The sequence below is a fragment of the Cyprinodon tularosa genome, unplaced genomic scaffold (assembly GCF_016077235.1).
Source record: "Cyprinodon tularosa strain WSP-4 unplaced genomic scaffold, ASM1607723v1 ctg50, whole genome shotgun sequence".
NCBI lineage: Eukaryota > Metazoa > Chordata > Actinopteri > Cyprinodontiformes > Cyprinodontidae > Cyprinodon > Cyprinodon tularosa.
The window spans coordinates 175003-194532 of NW_024039230.1; the positions used below are offsets into that span (position 1 = coordinate 175003).

Genomic DNA, 19530 nt, shown 5'->3' on the forward strand with positions numbered 1-19530 from the left:
GACATTTTTTTATTTTTCTTTACTGGTGGAAGCTTTACGCTTGCTTTTAGAGCTACACAAAAATCTCTTAGAGTTAAAGTATAATATTTGTACCCACAAATGGCAAAAAAGATAGCAAATGACAAGCAGCAGTAACTTACTATTAATGCATGCAACTGATGAAGTCAATTCCCATTGCAGCCAACAGGTTGGAGCAATGTAATATTCATTGGATTTATGCAAATGAGCAATGCCTAAATCGTGTGTGAGGCATTTTGCAGGGTCTGGGTAAAAATTCTGTATCTTTAATAATCAGTCTTGTTTCAATTCGTCCTTTCTGTGGTTTATTACTACTCTTGGCCTTGGGTCCAGACAGCTGGCACCTCCTATTAAGAACAACATAAAAGTGCTCAGCTCAGGTAGAAACAGGAAAATCACCATCTGGACTTATGAGAGGTTTGTGGAGCAGCTGGAATTTAAACACCTACAACCTGTCATCATGCTTTCCATAAATTATCAATAGCCTTGCAATAAAAAGTGGAATCTTTCTGTCCAAGATCATTACAGCTTAATGTAGGCACATAACTTGGATTTACTCTAAGTAGGGGATTACTAATCTTGTCTAAATGGCCCAAGTCTTTTTGTCCTTTCCATTTCATTTGCTAGAGTTTTAAATGGTTGTCTCTTGTTTGCATTATATGCAGAATGAACAAGAGCCAATTGTTTTTGAACTTATTGTCATCTTCAACCATATATATATATATATATATATATATATATATATATATATATATATATATATATATATATATATATATATATATATATATATATATATATATATACACATTTTTCTTTTTATTCCTGGGCATTTTTATGATACAATAGCACAAAGAAGTAGATAACAGTGAAGTGTAATGAGATTTATAAAAGGTAATATTTTAAAACCTTTGCGAATTGAAATATAAAAATTGTGATGTGCATCCATTCTCGGTCCATTTTAGTCCTTTTTATGATATAAAATTGCCTTCAGATTCTATGGAAGTTGTAAGCAGTTTCCATCTTTATATAATTTATGCTCTATATAATTCCAGCTGGTCTGTAAATCCTGAGACCTTCAGAGTCTCTGAGACCCCTTGTTAGTCTATTATCTGCAAATAGAATAAGAATGTCACCACTGTAAACTGAACAAAACAATAGAAAAAACTAAAAAACATGTTTTTCACCCAAACGAACAGCTCATGTGCATTGGTAAGGAGAGCACTAATACTGATAATAGCCAAAAGGCCCATAGTAATTCTAGAGAAGTATAGAAATCCACAGCCAGGCAGGTATCAATTAAAGCTGTTTCTGTACGACTTTCATTTAGGTACTGTAAGATGACAGGTAGGGGCTTGAGTGGAAGAATAATAATGCTTTCCTCTGTATTTTCAGTTATAGTTTTCCAGCAGTGAGAGGGGCCAGGTGCAGGGGCAATCCTAGTCCATTTGGCTCCCTGGGTGACCTACCTACCTGACATATAGCTAAGGTCAAACATGGCATACAAGAATGCACAAAAAATGTCATCAAATGTGTTTTGGAAAATTCAGAATTTTAGGTGCAGTCATTTATAAGTTTAACATACAAAAACCAAAAATCAGGTACACCTTGTGCAATGTCTATATTCCTGACCACCACGCGACTGGCGAGGCTTTGTTTCCTGAACTTAAAACATTTGCTTTATCAAAGTGGGGCAAGAAAAAAGCCTTTATTGCCCAGTATAGAATTAAGCATAAACACCTAAGCCAATCATTATTTACACCCCATGACTGAGATTTAATGTGAATTAGTTTGGGCATATTGGATTATCCATCCCTCCATCCATTATCTGACACACTTGTCCCAAGTAAGTAATCTTATGATTTAAAGCCCAAATTATAAATACATCCCAGGAGCCTAATGACTTGGTCTGTGTTTAAAAAACAAAACAAACAAACAAACAAAAACAAATAAAAACACAAAAAAATAACTTCCATACAAAACATGAAAAAAAATCAATGGCTTTACATTGGATTTTTTTTTACACTGGTGAAACTGAAAATTGAAAAAGGTTTCACAACTTTTCACAATTAAGCATCACAATTCTGTTATTTGAAATCTGATTATAAATAAAAAAATAACTTAATGGCTTTATCAATTAGACTCCTCTGTACACAATTTGGAATAAACAGATTTTTCCAAACATCTTTCCAGAAAAAATAAAAAACAATTTTCAAATTAATATAAAACCTTTTTAATTACAGAATAATAAATTGAATAAGTAATTATAAATAAAAACATAAACAAATAAATTAATTAATTCTTGATTTGTAATTGTAATTTGAGGAATTTCTATTTTATTTCAGCAATTCAGTAGGATTTTTTCTTCTCATGATGTTGTTTTTTTTGTTATTTTAATTCGTTATGTCTTCATTTTAACCATCTTAGTGCTTCTCTTTAGTAATTTTTTTGTGGTTGCTTTTTTTTTTTTTTTTTTACATGCGCTGCGTAAATATAATAGTTTTGAATATTATAATTTGTCATTATCAGCCAAAGGTTAACACTTCACCTGCCTTTTGGTTATTTAGAAGGTCTTTTTCCAAAATGTAGACAATAGGTTTTTGGAGTGATTTTATTGTCCACAATTCTTGCTGTAAACAGTTTTTATGTATTCAAAACATTTTTAATACATGGGTGAAATTTTTTATCTGATACTTTTTGCAGCTTTTTTTTTTTTTTTTTTTTTTTTTTGCTGAACCATAAGGAGCTTTAAAAAGAACTAACTGTGCTTATTATCACATTTTTTGAAATTATCTTATGAGAATTGTCCTTCTCACTTTATACTACTCTATATGCTGTTCATCGTCTGCTGGTTATTTGTTTGGAAGGTTTTCATTAGACTCCCAGACCGGCAATTAGTGTTTGTCTCCAAAGCTCAAGCAGAACAGTGGCCCGTCTCTTTATTGCATGGCTAAGTACCCTTCAGATTCACGTTATTATTCATAACATCATTGCTAAATCACACAAAAAAGCACTGGAGCTAACTAGGTTGCCACACTGTTTACTTTGCCTCAAAAATCAGGTTGAACAAATTTACCTTTTCCCTCTTTCATTCCGTCTCCCCTCTGTACCAGCCTCTCCTTCCCCATTTTGGAAGTGGGCACAAAGAGAGGCAGAGAGGAAAGTTAATTAGATAGATGTCCAAGGAGAGGGTTAGGGGTGGGGGGAGACTTGGTAATGGAAAGGGGCTGTATGGAAACAGATGGCCCAGAATTTATTAACTTGCAGGAGTGCTTCAAGCAAGCCACCGCGACCAGACATTAGGCCAGTCACTGTCTGGATGGGGGCTAGCAAGCGGCTGCATACAGGTAGAGGCTGTCAGAGCCCAAAAATAGAACACAGATTTATCTCTGGATTGTTGCAAATGATCCATCAGAGCAGAACGATGGATCCAATAAAGCTCAGTGCCTGACGCTTTTACTTAATACCTTTACAGTAAGCTATCTAAGACATTTTCTTTCTCTAAGTAAGCTACAGCTGCTGTATTATTCTCAAATGATTTTCTCTGGCATTAGATTTTAGAACAATTAGGGGCATGAAGAGTGGATATGGCAATGTCATGTACTGTATAAAATAAACCCATTATAAAAGGTACAGCAATAGAAAAGGAATAGTTGTCAGTTTGCACTTTTATGTGTTTAGAATACATGTCGATATGGTTTTATATTTCATAAATAAGTGTGATAAATCTACATTTAAAAAAAAAAAAAACTTGACTGTAATGTAGACAAATAGCTCACAAAATAGTCAATCAATAATGAAATTGATGATTAAAAAAACTTTGTTTTTTAATGAATGCATTTTTTAAATGTAGATCTACGTCTGATATGCTTTGATAAACACCATTATGTTGTAGCTCTGGCTTTATTATATTTACAGTTTTGGCATCTGAAAACCAACTAGCATCCTGTTTCAAGTTTTTTGCAGCTTGTAACAGGTTTTCCTCCATCATTTGCCTATATGCAGCTTTATTCAACTTGCTATTACCTCAGAACAGTAGCTCTGTTCCTTTTAAAGAAAAGAGACCCCACAGTCTAATGTTACAACCACCATGTATTACGTTGAGGAGGTTTTGGCAATTGTGTCTAGTTAGTTTTACTTCACACAAATAATTTTGTACATAGGCAATGCAGTTCAGTTTTAGTCTAATCTCACAAGAACATATTCGGTTATGTTTCCCTTGTTGCATAGCCTTGGTCAATTTCAAACATGACTTACTACAGTATGTCCTTCTTACAACTCTTCCTGCTGGAGTGCCTATTATGTCATTTCAACTAATTATTTATCTTATGTAATAATAAAACAATAAAGTTTAAAATAGAATATTATCAGTAAGTATATTTATTGTATTTCTTGCTTTAAAAAAAGTTAGATATTAAGATTCCCAATTTAGGAATTTGTAACTGATTTGTTGTTTAAAACAACTTACAGTAATTAAAAATGGGAAAGATGCAAAACAATTTTTTTTTTTTTTACGTGTAACAACACTGTTCCTTTGGTTTAGGTAGTAGTAAATGAATTGAGATGTTTCAGAGAAGAATACATAAAAAGTTTATGACCTAAAAGATCTCTTACTTGGACCCATAGCTGTACTCAAGGTACAGCCTTGATTGTTTGGAGACACAAAACACATCCTTTTGATTGGAAAACAAACATACCCTGTCCTATCAAAACAATAAACATCTTTAGATAGGATAGAAACACACTACTGGGAATGGAACATTCTTTGAAAAGGACTACAGAACACAAATGAAATATTGTGCCCCTAAGGTCCTCAGATACCTTACAAGAGAATTATATGCCTTCACAAGCCCAGGCTGAATCCTTTAGAGATGCACATTCCCAGATGTGCACTTCGGTATATGGACCACAATGCAAAGATGAAAAGGATTGACGAATGGAAGAGGAACAACTAGAGATGCAGGAAGGTTCAATATATTCTAAACCTACATGTTTATTACGTGACACCCATATTCTTAAATACTGATAAAAAAAAAGTACCGGTATGTATTTCTTATAAATCTATATTCAAAATGCTTCCTATCTCTTGTCTCAAATACAAAAACTAGTCAGCCAAGGTAAGAATTCAAAGGAAGAGCAGGAGTTTTGATGTGTGCAGCCAAAGCTCAAAGGCAGCAATTCTGAAATCAAACAACTTCCACAACAATATCCTAGAGCTAATAAAAAAATAGCTTGTTACTTTTGTTCAGTCTCTGCAAAAGCACTGGATGCAAGGCAACATGTGCGACAGAACAGCTTGTGAACTTGTTGTGTAGGCTCTGCAAAGTAACGCTACACGTGAGTCAGCGGCGTGAGCCTCTGAATGCCACAGCGTTGATCCTGTGAGGTTGCTGCCAAAGTAAAAATAGGCTGTGATGACAGCTCTGTGGTGGCATAAAGACGCCCATTAACAATGTGTGTTTCTGATGCTGCCAAGGGGACCCCATCCCACCTGAAGCTGTCAAAAAGGCATGCAGCAGAAACAAACATAGCTCCCCTCCGTGGCAAAACCATCCTTGTGCAATGTGCAATGAACAAAATTCGATTTGTAAGCAGGGGCTGGAGCTAGTCTAGCTACCCTGTCACGCTGCATGTCACATTTGATGAAAACATAGTGCAGACTGTTGCTTCAAGGACTGGAATGGAGCCTGCCTATAAATGAATGCCACCCAGTCGGCAGAGCGATCTGCGTGTTGACCAGCACAACTTGAGGGTCGAACAGGTTCTCCTCTGACTTATTTAAAAATAGATTAAAATGTGTCATGTGTGGTTGATGGACTAACTTCTGTTGGCATGAAAATGTGTCCATTGGGGGGAAAGTTCCACTGGATGTAAGTCTATTGACAGTGTCAGAGAGTTGGCTGGGCCTGGGGTTATGCACACATACTGAGCTCTACAAAGGTCACAAAGGCATGTAAAATAAAAAAATAAAAAAAGGAAATAGAAAACAACAGCATGGTACATTAAAAAGGCCCAGAAAGGCAGGGAAAATGGCTCCACAGAGATGAATAAGGACGACTAAGAGACTTCAAAAGACACAAAGTGACCGCAAAGAGACAGAAAATGGTTGCAATGGGAAACCAAATAAACCCAAGGACACAGAAGAGGACCATGGAGAGAGAGAAAAGGATGACAAAAACAAGCAACTGAAAGTCACTCAAAATAAAAAACAAACAGAAAACAAACAATTAGATGGACTTTTTTTTTTACATTTGTTGGGTTTTTTTCCCCTCTTCCAGACAGCTTTGGTTTCTATCTAATTTTTAAGGCATTTTCAGATCATCTTGCTAAATAGCTAATACTTTTTCAAGTCCTTTATGTGTACGCCTCTTTTCCAGTTCACTCATTTCAAATTACAGTTTTCTTTAGAGAAAATTTCTGAAATGCATTTTAGTCCAATTTTCAAAACGGCCACCTTAATATCAGCTGTTTTTTCTTCACATAATCAATAAAATTATTTATCAATCCTGTTATTCTGGACATGCCTTTTCCAATTAATCGATTACAAAGAATTAGCAGCATGTATGTTTATGACTGTTATTTTTCCAGTTCAGCTACCTGAAGAAACATTTGCAATATAGAAATATGATTTATACCAGAAGGAGTTAGTGTTCAGTTATTGAAACATGTATTCTCTAAATAAAGTATTAGATTTAGTGATAAGTAAGTAAGTAAGAAATTTCTATATATATACTGTACATGTAAAGTAATAAAATCCAATTTATTCATGACATGCTTAACTTTTTTGTCAAGTTGTTTCTGATTCTGAAGAAGTGGCTGGGGAGAGGGAAGTCTGGGCCTCCCTTCTTAAGCTGCTGCCCCCGCGACCCGACCCCGGATAAGCGGAGGAAGATGGATGGATGGATGGATGGATGGATGGATGTTTCTGATTCTGCACAAATCCATTGTGAGAAAAGCTGCTGCCAAGAGAAACCATTTCTTTTCTCTGTCATCACTAAGTAAAAAAATTCATACTGGTGTTTCCTTCTGGCAGTATTTCATTCAAACTTCATGGTAATCTTTTTTTTATTGTGCTATTAGATCACGAATATGTAAGAGATGCATTTTATAATGTTAATGTAATCCATGTAGAACCCTGATGTAAGAGCAGATGTGATATTTTAATATATTGGTTTGCCTAAAATGTACATATCCAATATATCTGCCAGGGAATGGTACTGCAAATTGCAAAAGCAATGTTTTCAGACTCTGCTGACATTTTACTGATGGTACTGTTGGTAATGACAGGCTCAAAGGGATGTTTATATTAAAGACACTTCTGACTACAGCTCTCAAAACTCGTCTCTCTGCAGGCTGCTGAAATAACAATAACCTTTAAAGTCTTTAGTCATTACCCTGTCTATGCTCAGTCTATAAATAAGAGGCATGTTGAATCTTTGAGTGCGAAATGAAGGACATTAGGTCCATAGTTATTTATACATGTTTTTTTCTTTTGGTGTAAGCTTTTTAATTAAATGCTTTGAGATAGCTGTGTTCACAACATGGATCAGTCTTGAGCCCCAAGGTGGATGGATATTTTCAACATCTTTAGCATTTAATTTCCCTTTTATTTGACTATTAATGTATTACATAGATGAAATTACTCTATAAAATGTTAGAAAAAAGTACTCAATGTACCTTTTAATAGTTTTTATTTTTTTAACAATTAGCAGAGTTATTTTCCCCATTACTCTAAGTCAATTCCTTTAAGATTGAAAAATTAAGAAAGTTTTCTCTTCTGCTTAATTTAATTGTTGAAAAGACAATTATTTCAAAATATTCCAAAACACAGGAGTTTTGGGTATCTTCACGTTGTTTTTTGGGAAATATGAAATTGAACTTTTGCTTACTGTTTTTGTTAGCTGAAGTTTTCCCCATTGGAATTCTCCCATCTATTCTCCCATCTATTCTATCTATTCTCCCATCATATTTTACCCAATTTTTTCTCACACAACAGCTGACCCTAATGAAGGTAGGTCATGTGTGGACTGGTTTATATGTTTTTCCGAGTCTTTTAAAGACATTCTGGATGATTTTTTGTTAGAATAAATTTGGCACACCCGAGAATTTTCCCAGTGTTTTATGTTTTCTCCTGTTTTGAATAATCTTTCTCACTGTGGTTTGCTGTCTAATAGCCTTAAAAAATAGATTTGTAGCCCTTTACAGACTGATGGATGTAAATTACTTTCATTTTCTTTTCTTTTCCTTGGCCTTGATGTGTTGCTTTTTGGAGCTTTTATTCCACTTCCTTTTGTTTGATGGGTTCTCCTAGATGTCCACCTTACACTCTGAAATGCAACTGTAATAACTCATTTTCCCCCATAAAGAATAAATATATATATATATATATATATTCTTTTTTTTCTTTTTTTTCAATTTTTATTTTTTTTTTGCTTTTCACAAATACAGCTTTTTGTCTTCATTTACTTTGTGGATTTGTTTTGCAATTCAGCCAAAGGAGTGCAGAGCCCCAGTTCCTAGCAGGCTTAGTTCCAAGACACAGATGTGAGCATAAGATTGTAGGTTTGACTGATGGTTAATGGGGTCACTTGTCCTTGAAGTTCTCTAACTACCAAGCAATGCAGATGCAACAGATCAACAACAAGTTGCAGATACCACCAGATTCAGTTACCAATCAAACCATTTCAAGTTCCATACTTTAGGCGAGCTTAGCAATGTCCATCCCCGACTGAGCTAGCTTAAACAGCAAAGAATATTTGTCTTAATCTTCTTAATTGACAAATGAATATGATTTTACTACTTAATTGATTTTATAAATGAGAAGAAAGCTATTTCATCCTTTTCTTTATCTCACATTATTTTTATCTATTAGGGGTATAGCGGGGGATGTTCTTTTTCCAGGTGGATCATCAAAATAAGTGGTCCTCCTAATTGTCAATCATTCTGGTGCACGTCCCCTTTTTCACTTACCAGTGGGAGTATGACATAGTGGAAAAATCACAAATCTTCTTTTGGAAAGTAGGCTTCTGTGAGAGATGCAAACAGCAACTTTTAAACATGCGGAGACATGAGGAGAAATGGCTTGTGCATGCTGTTGCATGCGTTTAATAGGCGTTACCTCTTGGGAGTGGGTACAGGGTTGTGCATGTGCATTTTTTATTTTTTTTTTAAGTGGAGAGGGCAGACCTTTTTAAAAATTTGCGAAAATCCTCCACTATCCCTTTAAGTATTTAAAAAAAGTATAAAATCAGGCCGTTGATATCTGTCCCCTTGTACACTTTCTTTTAGGTTAACAGGGTTTTTTTTTTTTATTTACACTCAGTAATGGCTATTCATTGCAAACTGATCCAATATATTTTCTTCTATTTTGCTTCCAAGCACTCTGAGCCTATATCTTTCAGTTCAGGTTTTCAAACGTAAGCAAAACCAAGGTAATTCTCAGAGGATTTAATTCATTTTTTTTTTTTTTACATTATCTGATATAGAAAAAAAAACTTTGATAAATGGTCCCCATGGTACAGTGGTTTTCGTCTGTGGCTGTGACCTTACGGACCCAGGTTTGAATCCTGGAATCATTAGAAAAGGCATCTGGTGTAAAATGTTTCCAAGTCAGAATTTATCTTCAAATATTGAACTGATCTCTTCACCTCCAGTCTAGAGTCAGCGTTTCTCACAACAAAAGTTGAAAAAAATGAATGTTGCTAAATTTGAAGTCATAGCCATTAAAGGAATATGGCTGTAACTGAAAAGACCATTTTTGGGGGTGGGGTATTCAAGCACTTAGGACTTTTCAACATACCAAAATGAAGAGCAGCCATTAAAATAAAATTGAATGAATTTAAAATGTTAAGGTTTTAAATTAATACTTATAAGTTTATAAAGGATTTATACAGATTTGTCTAAGAAAATATGCGTCCAAGTAGCCGCAGGTACTTTTTAATCCATATTGGCGAAATCTGGGTTGACAGAAAAGGGACATCAGTTTTGCAACAACACCCTGAGGGAAGGGGAATAAGAGGGAAGGCTAAACCCACCCAGATTTACCCCTGAACTCAAAATAATATATGCATGCAGCATATTACAATTATCAAGTAGCATTTGCATCACAATACTTTATAGATTGTCAACAAGTTCTACAATGTCTTTTGAAGGCTATCTGTTTCTTTTTTTAACTAAGCTGATTAATGTAAAGTAAATACAATCTACTTTTTATGTTTGCAAAATAAGGGATCTCAAAACCATGTAAAGAGGATTAAAAAAACTCTAAATAAATTTCCACATGTCCAAAAACATTGCATGTTCACCAGTGAATCTGATAAGTGTCTAAATCCAGGAATTAAAAAAATGAAAAGTATGAAATGATTCCCTTATGTGAAGCATTTGGGATTATACATTACCCGTGTAAATTCGCAAGTAAAGCCTCTGTGTAGTGTCCATATGAAGCTATATATCACATATGGACTGATCATATTCCATCATACCACCATTCAATCCACATTGAAAATGTAAAAGTTATGACACATCTTTAAAATAAACTTTGCAATTTAAAACCATTTAGAGCCTTATACCAATAAACTTTATTATCTGGTGTGGACAGCAAGAATGAAATTAGGAACAATCTAATTGCCAGACAATTTTTCCTTGGAGCCATATTAATACCCACTCGGAAAAGGAGAATCCATTACCCCTGGACAGGCCATCTCTCTTCAGTGACCTTTGATTAAACATTGTAAATGACTTAAGATAGACATCAAACATTGATTTTTAGACATAGAATTTTACTTTGTTGTTGGATAGCAGTTTGTGTGCTGCTATTTCACCAAAAACAATTATATATTTCTTTTATAATTATTGCCAAAAACTTTCTTATGCATCTGCTTTTATGCAACTTTTCAATTTAACATGACACTTGGAAGATTGTAAAATATCATTCACATGTGTTTTAATCACAATTCCCCATTTGTTTTAATAGTAGAGATTGTGTTGGTTTATGTTGAAAATAAGGTGAAACATGAGTAGAAAAAAAAATATATGAAAAGGAAATACATATATATACATATGCAACATGTTTTCCCGTTTTGGTTTTAGAAGTTGGGATTATTTCAGAAACTATTATTTGGTCAAAAAAAGCAGATTTCCTAAAGTGTTTCTGATATAGAAATGTATGCTTTGTAGAAACATGTGAAGTAAAATTTGGGGGACCTTTCACATGTAAAATGTTTTTCCGCAGATAAGATGCTGGTTTTTTTTTGTGTTTTTTTTTAATTTTGCTTTTATGATGCTATGCTTTATTCGAATATTATATTTCAATTTTTTTCACACAATATGCATGAAATATAAAGTTCACAAATGTTTAATATACTTATTAAGCCTTTGAAAAGTTTTGGTGGTAAACGATATTCACCGCCCACAAATATTGAATATACAGTAAAAAATATTTTTAGTCCAAACACAAACTAAAAGCAAAACACTGCATTTACATGCAGAAGGAAAAACTGGTGGGATGGTACTCAGGGGAGCTCCATACAGAGGACTGCTGGATTCATTAGTTTTCAGAAGGCAGATGACTCACTGTGGTCTCCATGACCTCTTATTTGTTTTTCTCTTATTTATTCCCCACTTTGCATCAGTGGTAAACTTAAACATGCAGGAAGGAGCCTGCTTAGTCTTCCACAGAAAAACAACAGTAGGGCACATAAAACACAAGCCTTAAAGTAAAAAAAAAGAAAAAAAAAGACATGTAATTTACCTATTCAAAATATAAATGAGCACAACTTAATTTTACCAAAACAATGTTGGAACGTTGTTCAGCAATCACTCATGTGTTTTTCCCTGCGGCACAAAAGCAAATGAACTGCCAGGAAATTGTGTTTTAACAGAAAATTATGGCTTTTGAGTGAGTGGTTCTTTATCTTCCAGAGCATGTACGTCCATCTTTGTGTGTGTGAGTGTCTTTGGGGGAACAAATGTACCCCTCCCTCAGGCAAAGACTGCAGTTGAGGTTTGAGGCAGCTCCAGTATTTCCATATGCACTCACAGATTCACAAAAAATACTGTCGCACCTCGAGCTGGCTGTGCCATGAATATCAATGTCTGCTCTCCTTTTGGACTTATGTTCTGAAAAACAGACATGGAAAATGTTCATGCATGACGGCATTGAACTTGGCCTTCTAGATCTTTCCGGTTTAATGGGATAATAAACAGGCAGCATAGAGGAATTGTGCATAACACTTAGCTATTATTGCACAATGTGTTACTTGTGTCAACCTTTGGCTTTTTAAGGAAACTATATTTCTTGAAGCAGCTTCAGGTGTTATATTTTTTATTTATTTATTTTTGACGTTCCATCAAGTCACTTTGACAGTTGTGTGAAAAATGTAGGTGAAAACAGATATGGCACTCAGTTGCGGGAAAGTGGAGATCTACCTATGTAACCATCTGGGGTAAGTATTGTTTGCAATTTTCTGGAAATGATTTAAGACACATTCAGCATGTTTACAACTTTACTTTCTTAGTTTCAGTCTGAGTTAGGTTTGTGGACATTTATTTTTCATCACAAAATAATAGAAGGATAATTAGAGAAAAATGTAGTTCCAGGATTTCAATACTCCTGATAGTCCTTCCTCATTTGTGTGGCCCTTCTGTGGTAATTGTGCCTCCACTTGACAAAATTTTTTGATTTTCTTGCTATTCTTCTGTGGTTTAAAAACCAAATAAAAACACAATCAGGAGATGTTTCCTGTGCGACCTCATCTAGGTCCTGAGTTTGGTAGAGAGGGAGAACCTTGTCAACATTTTAGATATGCATGCATGTGTACACACATGCAGGTTTCATGGACATAGACATAAAGAGAAAGATCATGTAGTACCTTTATTTCTTTTTACTGGCAATTTGCGTTCTGCACAGCTGTGCAGGCCAACTATTTTCAAGAGAAAGCACAAAAGCAGAACATCAAAATCACATACCTAATAAGCTGGCAGTTAAATTAGCAATGTGTTTCTGGGAAACAGTGGCCCTGGTGGTTTTACCAAGGGAGACCTGTTGTATTTAGAAAAAAAACATGCATAATGTTTTTTGAGGAGTACTTAGATGTGAACAAACAGAAAATAAATAAATATTCAGAACAAAGAAAATGCAGTACCAGATGTTAGTGTTGCTCTCCAAAAAACAAAAGTCCCCAAAAGACCATTTTACTCTGACAAACATCAGGAGCGAGCCCACACTTGAACGTCCCGTACAGCGTGGAGAACTGTAATCCATCAAAACACACTCCCCTACTATCAAGCGACCAAATAGTTGTTGTTTTTTCAACACCTGTCAATTAAACAGATCCTCTCAAATGATCACTTGTTATAGATAGATAGATAGATAGAAAAATAAATAGATAGACAGACAGACAGACAGACAGACAGACAGACACACAGATAGATAGATAGATAGATAGATAGATAGATAGATAGATAGATAGATAGATAGATAGATAGATAGATAGATAGATAGATAGAGTACATGGATTAAACAGAAACTGCCTTATTGTCCTAATTAACAGAAATTGTGGGAAAAAATTTATCATTACTGTTTGATTATATCTTTTCTATATCCATTTATTTACAGCTAAGCAGAGGTTAGGCATTTTCTCTGAATGCACTTCTGTGCGAAAGCTTTTTTATAAATCCTTTAATGATATCAGACAACCTTTTTTACTCTCAAAATTTCAAATAGAGCAAAGATTGAAGGTCAGGCCCAGGTACAGATAAACACTGCTTGGAGGTGAGAGACACTTCCAAGCAATCTAAATTGCAGTTCTGAGCATCCTAGACACTGCCAGTGGGCAGTGTTTTGACATCAATATAGAAAACTTGCCACACAAAAATCAATAATTGATATATAGCAAGATCCATAGAAATGACAGTCATATCAGGCATGTTTATTATTATCGGAAGAAGCTAGGCTAGTCTGGTATTGATGTTGCATTCCCATCTGCATTAATTAAAGCTTTCTGTGCACCGTGGAGATAAGAAGATACGAGTAGGCCGAACGCCTGCTGCATGAAAAACGAACCCTCTCCAAAGAGTGGCACTGAATTCACCGCCGTGTGATTGTGTGTGACAAAATGGACAAAAATGTGCACAGCAGACAGATGGAGGGTATGTGGAATTTGCAGAGCAAACATGTACAGTTAAGATTGTAGATCTAACAATCTATTTTATGGTCTATGAAAACTAGTGTGGATTCAGCACCACGGACAGTGACAAACCACAGTTCCACTGTTTGAGCAGAATTAATTAACTAATGTACTTTATGCTGTTTAAAAAAAACAAAAAAACTTTTTTAACTGATGCAGAAGGATAAATTAAATACATAAAATGTTCTATATAAAATGTCTTCAATAATGAAAACTTAAAAAATACACAAAAAAAACAAAGACAAAGGCTATTTTAGGGAAACACTTGAATATGTGTTTCTGTTTCTTTTTCTTGGATTTATTAAGTAAACTTAGTTGTACACAATTTGACTATTGCAATATCTATAATTTAATACTCTTTTACAACATTTAATACAAGTAATTAGAAATAACAAAAGGTACTTTACATTTTTAACATTATAAACAGTTACCTATAGGACATTGAAACAATTTGGTGTAGCATCAACGCTGTTGCTCTTATTCCGAAATGTTTCTTTTCTCCCACATAGATAATAATATTCACCCTAACTCACAGCAATCATGTTGGCGCTTGCAGTGAAAAAACTTTAACAGAGCTGAAAAAGTAAAAAATATTATTCCATGAACATGAAGTATGTTTTAGAACTTACTTTAATAGATTGGACCTTTTTTTTTCCTTTACTATCACGTAACTGGATCTGTAGTTTTTGAGTAAAATCTTGTTTGTCATGATAAAAAGTATTCAAGATCTTATTTGCCTTGCATGTCTTCCAGTTACCATGGACCAACTGACTGTCTATTATTTATGCTTTCCTAACAATGCCTATCGGTTTAAGAAGATAACTATTTCCTTTTTCAGAAAATGGATGATATATGATTTCTGTGAAATGTTGAATGACTGTGATATTATAATTATAACCTATCCCTAATTTAAACGTATCTACAGCTTTAGCCCTGAACTATCTGGTGTTTTTATCGTTTATCATGATGCTACTGTTACTGTAAGCTAAATATTGTGTGTGGCCTTTACAGAACTGTGTTATTCATAATGCTATTACAAAACACACAAGTCATCTCGACTATTTATGTGTGTTTTGAAGGGAAATATATTCATATTCATTTATTTCCGAGTTTGATTTTTAAAAATAATGGAATATATAATCTCTTTCTTCCTTTTTTTCTTTCTTAATTTGTTTTTCAAAGACATAGAGGTAAAAAACAAAATACTTAGATATTTGTGGTTGTATGTAAAAAATAAGGAAAGATTCACAGATGGTGTGGAGTTATGGCAACACATTTCAAACATCCCAAATATTTTATTTTTCTTAAGAGCTTCAATTCTAACGTTGCCTTGGTGGCCATGGATAGGAATTGTATTATCGCGTTCGTCTGGACTAAACTCCTGATGTAAATCTACAAGAGGGCGTGGTCTAATCACAAAACTATAAACTGATGTTACCGGACACAGTGGCAGTCAGTAAGGGATATAGGACGTGGCTAGAGACGACCCGAAAATAAAAGTACTTTTAAAGCACGACTAACTCCAAACAAGCCAACTCATATGTTGTAAAAAGGAGGGGAAGCGAGACGAACCACAGGAGGAGTGGGAAGGAAGAGAGGGAGACAAAACGAAAGGGAGGGGGTGTACACTGTGACACTGTGCAGGAGAGAGAGAGAGAGAGAGAGAGAGAGAGAGAGAGAGAGAGAGAGAGAGAGAGAGAGAGAGAGAGAGAGAGAGAGAGAGAGAGAGAGTGTAGCCCGCCGGCCCATTGAGGAAAGATGGCTACAGTCACTGCAAACGGAGTGCAGCAGGAGAATGGATTCAGCACCACGAACAGCGCCGGCAGGATGAACGGGCTTACCATCGGCCAGAACACCATTCCAATGAAGGACCACGACGCCATCAAGCTTTTCATCGGGCAGATTCCCAGAAACCTGGAAGAAAAAGACCTGAAACCCCTGTTTGAGGAATTCGGAAAGATATATGAACTCACTGTACTGAAAGACAGGTTTACGGGAATGCATAAAGGTTGGTTGCTTTGCTCTCCTTACTTTTGCGATTCCGTGGAGAGATGCAGTGCACACACAATATACAGAAAGAGTACATACTGAGAGATACAGGAGTAACGGAAATTAAAATATCCCGGCTCAGCAGTGGGGCAGAGGTCGGAAAGTAGTTGTACTTCACATATATATATATATATATATATATATATATATATATATATATATATATATATATATATATATATATATATATATATATATATATATATATATATATATATAACAAAACACGTGGAAACTGGTGTGCTTATTATTACGGCATCCAGCGATCAGCGAGTCCACGTGAATACTACAGCTGAAAACGCCTTTGTGTGTTTACATTGAATCTCGTGTGCTGAGCATCCTAGTGAGGCCGGTGAAGGGGGCGGGACAGTCACGGCCACGAGAAGCTGCTTCTTTGTAGATGCATTTCTTTTTAACTTGTACAAAAGAAAAGACATTTGATGCTCATTGTCAGATAGAAATAAGTGCTTTCTCCTGAGTGGAAAATATAAACCATTATCAAGCAATCAGCCTTAGTGATTAAGGTGGTGCTGGCATGCAGCTCTGACCTTTTAGCAGGCTGATAGGCTGCCTTACTTTTCGGATGTCATTAACTGTGTGAAAATACTATTTACATGGCAGCTGTGTTGTAATGGTGCTGCGTGGGCGGCTTTGCAGTCAGGAAGCACAAGGCGAGATAATAGTGGAGGCTGAGTTCCAGCGCTCATCGTCTTTTGGCTTGATCTGTCCAAATTCTCTCCACACCCTTTAAACCAACCCCCTTATTATCCAAAACGATCGGAGTCTGTCCTGACTCTTTAATTAGTTGACAGGACAGTGATCATCTGGGATCAATCAAAGACCTAATTATATCCTTGTAAAAAAAAAAAAAACAATAGAAGAAAAGGGGTAAGGTGTTAAAAAAAAGCATGAAAGTCATAATAATAAAACATGTGACTTAGACACACATTCTAAAAACATTGTACCATTAGTAATAATGATTCATCACAATAATAATAATAATAGTTTATTATCTGTTACCTGTTTATTACTTTTAGTTTGTTAAATATACATAATGATTTGAAGGAGCCATCAAATTATATATATATATATATATATATATATATATATATATATACATATATATATGTATATATATATATATTCACCTTCCTTTCCTTATATAACTCTAATCTTGATTACATAGTTACCATATACTGACAATCATGTCATCTAATCAAAGAGGAAATAATAAATGTATCATGAAAATGAATTATCAACTCAGTCTTCTGAATATTGTTGTAAAAGCTTTCTAATGTATGTATAACATGTAAGACAGTGGATGCAGTTCATAATCTCATTGCTTAACGCAGTTTGTGTGCCTTTGTGGGAGAGATGAACAGCGGGCTAAGCTTTGCTGCTCAGTGTGTGTATCCCTGAAGACATCTATGCACCACCTGTTCCTCCAGCCTTCGGCCGCTCCTGCTTCTCATTCCGCAGATCTTTTTCGACAATCGATTAAAACAATCTCCTTGGTGTTCATGTTCTTTGTGGCCATGTTCAACCATACCTGAATGTCAACACTCATGAGAATAGGTATTACGAGGAGGGCTAAACCTGTTCTGAAACTACTGTATACACGTTCAAATAATCCTTTACCAGGGCCACTCTGATGTCTGTTTTGCCTGCTCCATCCTGTGTGACATTCAAAGTTAATTTGAAAACACATGCATGTACTTTTAATTGGGTGTCACCCATGCATTATACGGATGAGTTTTTTTTTTTAGAGGCCATTCATCCAAACCATATCCAGGTTTCCTGCTGTAATGATGTGTGATACATCAGGACGGAGGCATTTTAATGACAAAAAACATCAAGTTATACGATTATATAGTCAGAAATATCTAAGCAAAGGAAATATAATTTATACTTAGGAGAAAAGCATGGCATCTTATTTTTTTTTTTCTTCTACCATTTTGTTTTTTGCCCCAACCAATATTATGAGCTCCACTGGGTTCTATCGATTTCAGCCAGCAGAAATGTCCTGCTAGAAATGTTCTAAATGTCCCATTCTTCTAGAAAAATCCTGTTAACTAACATCAAATAAAGTTAAGTAAAGTAACATTTGGTAACATAACACAACATGACAAAAGTAAAAGAAATATATTTTTCTAAACTTAATTGGATAAATTGCCTTATTGTGTTTAGTATTGGTCCATACAAGTATTTTCCCTTTATTCTCTTAAGTCTCTATATAGTACCTTGCTCTTCTGACAAAGGCATATTCTACAGACATTACCAGAGCCCTTTTAATTGAGAAACATGCCTCTAGAAAATTGTTGATTAAATTCCAAGTTGTAGTTGACAAAGTTTAGGAACAATTAACTTAGGATTAACTTTAGAAAAATTATAGGTAACAAAATCTGTCACATTGAAGATAGAATAAAATCTGAATGGTCTGAAATTGTTACAAAAACAAATTCTACAGTATAAAAGATACATATGGGAACAAAGGGGATGATGTACATTTATAAGGAAAGACAAACCTGGAGCTTTAATAGAGTGGGAATGAAATGAGAAAATTGATCCAGGTGAGTGCTGATGAACTGTACTCAGAAATGGACTGAAAACTTAATTTAAATGAGTTATTCTTTGGGTTGTTATACAAAATAAATGTCTAATTTAAATTTTAAATAAACATTAAACTGCAAATTGACTTGTATCAATAAAACCCAGCTTTTTTACCCATTACCTTTAAACAGTGCTAATGTGTTGCATATTGGGTTATTAAAAGATCATAGTGTTAATTTTCCAATATGATTTTGTGAAAAGCATATCTCAGTCATGATGTCTCATTTCTATGATGTAGCTTAGCAGATATTAATATATAATATGCTAAAGTGTTTATATAGTTGAGCTTAGAACAGTAAACAACTAAATTTATTCTTTTTTTTCTTCATCACTAAAATGTTAAAATCTGCATTTAGACACATCAACCTTGCAATTGCAGTTGGTGTTTCAGAAACTTTGACTTTATTTTAGTGAATGATGACTATGGCTGCCCGTGTCCCTCAGTAAATCTTACCCAGTCGGTGATGTGCTGCTTTCCTTATTCTCACAGCTCAAGCTCTGTGACACTGCACCATAATTTTGGATTTAAGGCCAGATTGGAATATGCTTTAGTTCCTTATATTTAATTCATGTGACTTGTGCTGCAACAATCTCAACAGATGTTTTGTGCTCTGCAAATTCTTACTTTGTTTCTGAAGGGGATCTCTGGGGAATTACAAATACATCT

At 34.8% G+C, this 19530-nt stretch overlaps 1 protein-coding gene across 11 annotated transcripts in view; it reads left to right on the forward strand.

Annotated features, from left to right (window-relative positions):
- Positions 1 to 15928: 15928 nt before the first annotated feature.
- celf6 (CUGBP Elav-like family member 6) overlaps positions 15929 to 19530 on the forward strand; it is a 195648-nt gene continuing 192046 nt past the window's right edge. For 6 of the 11 annotated variants that reach the window (XM_038302951.1, XM_038302952.1, XM_038302957.1 and 3 more), the window contains exon 1: positions 15930 to 16212. In XM_038302951.1, the coding sequence (XP_038158879.1) occupies positions 15963 to 16212 (250 nt within the window). In that variant the 5' untranslated portion in view covers positions 15930 to 15962. Of the gene's footprint in view, positions 16213 to 19530 lie in introns of all 11 variants that reach the window. The other 5 variants (XM_038302954.1, XM_038302960.1, XM_038302959.1 and 2 more) reach the window with 2 other exon arrangements.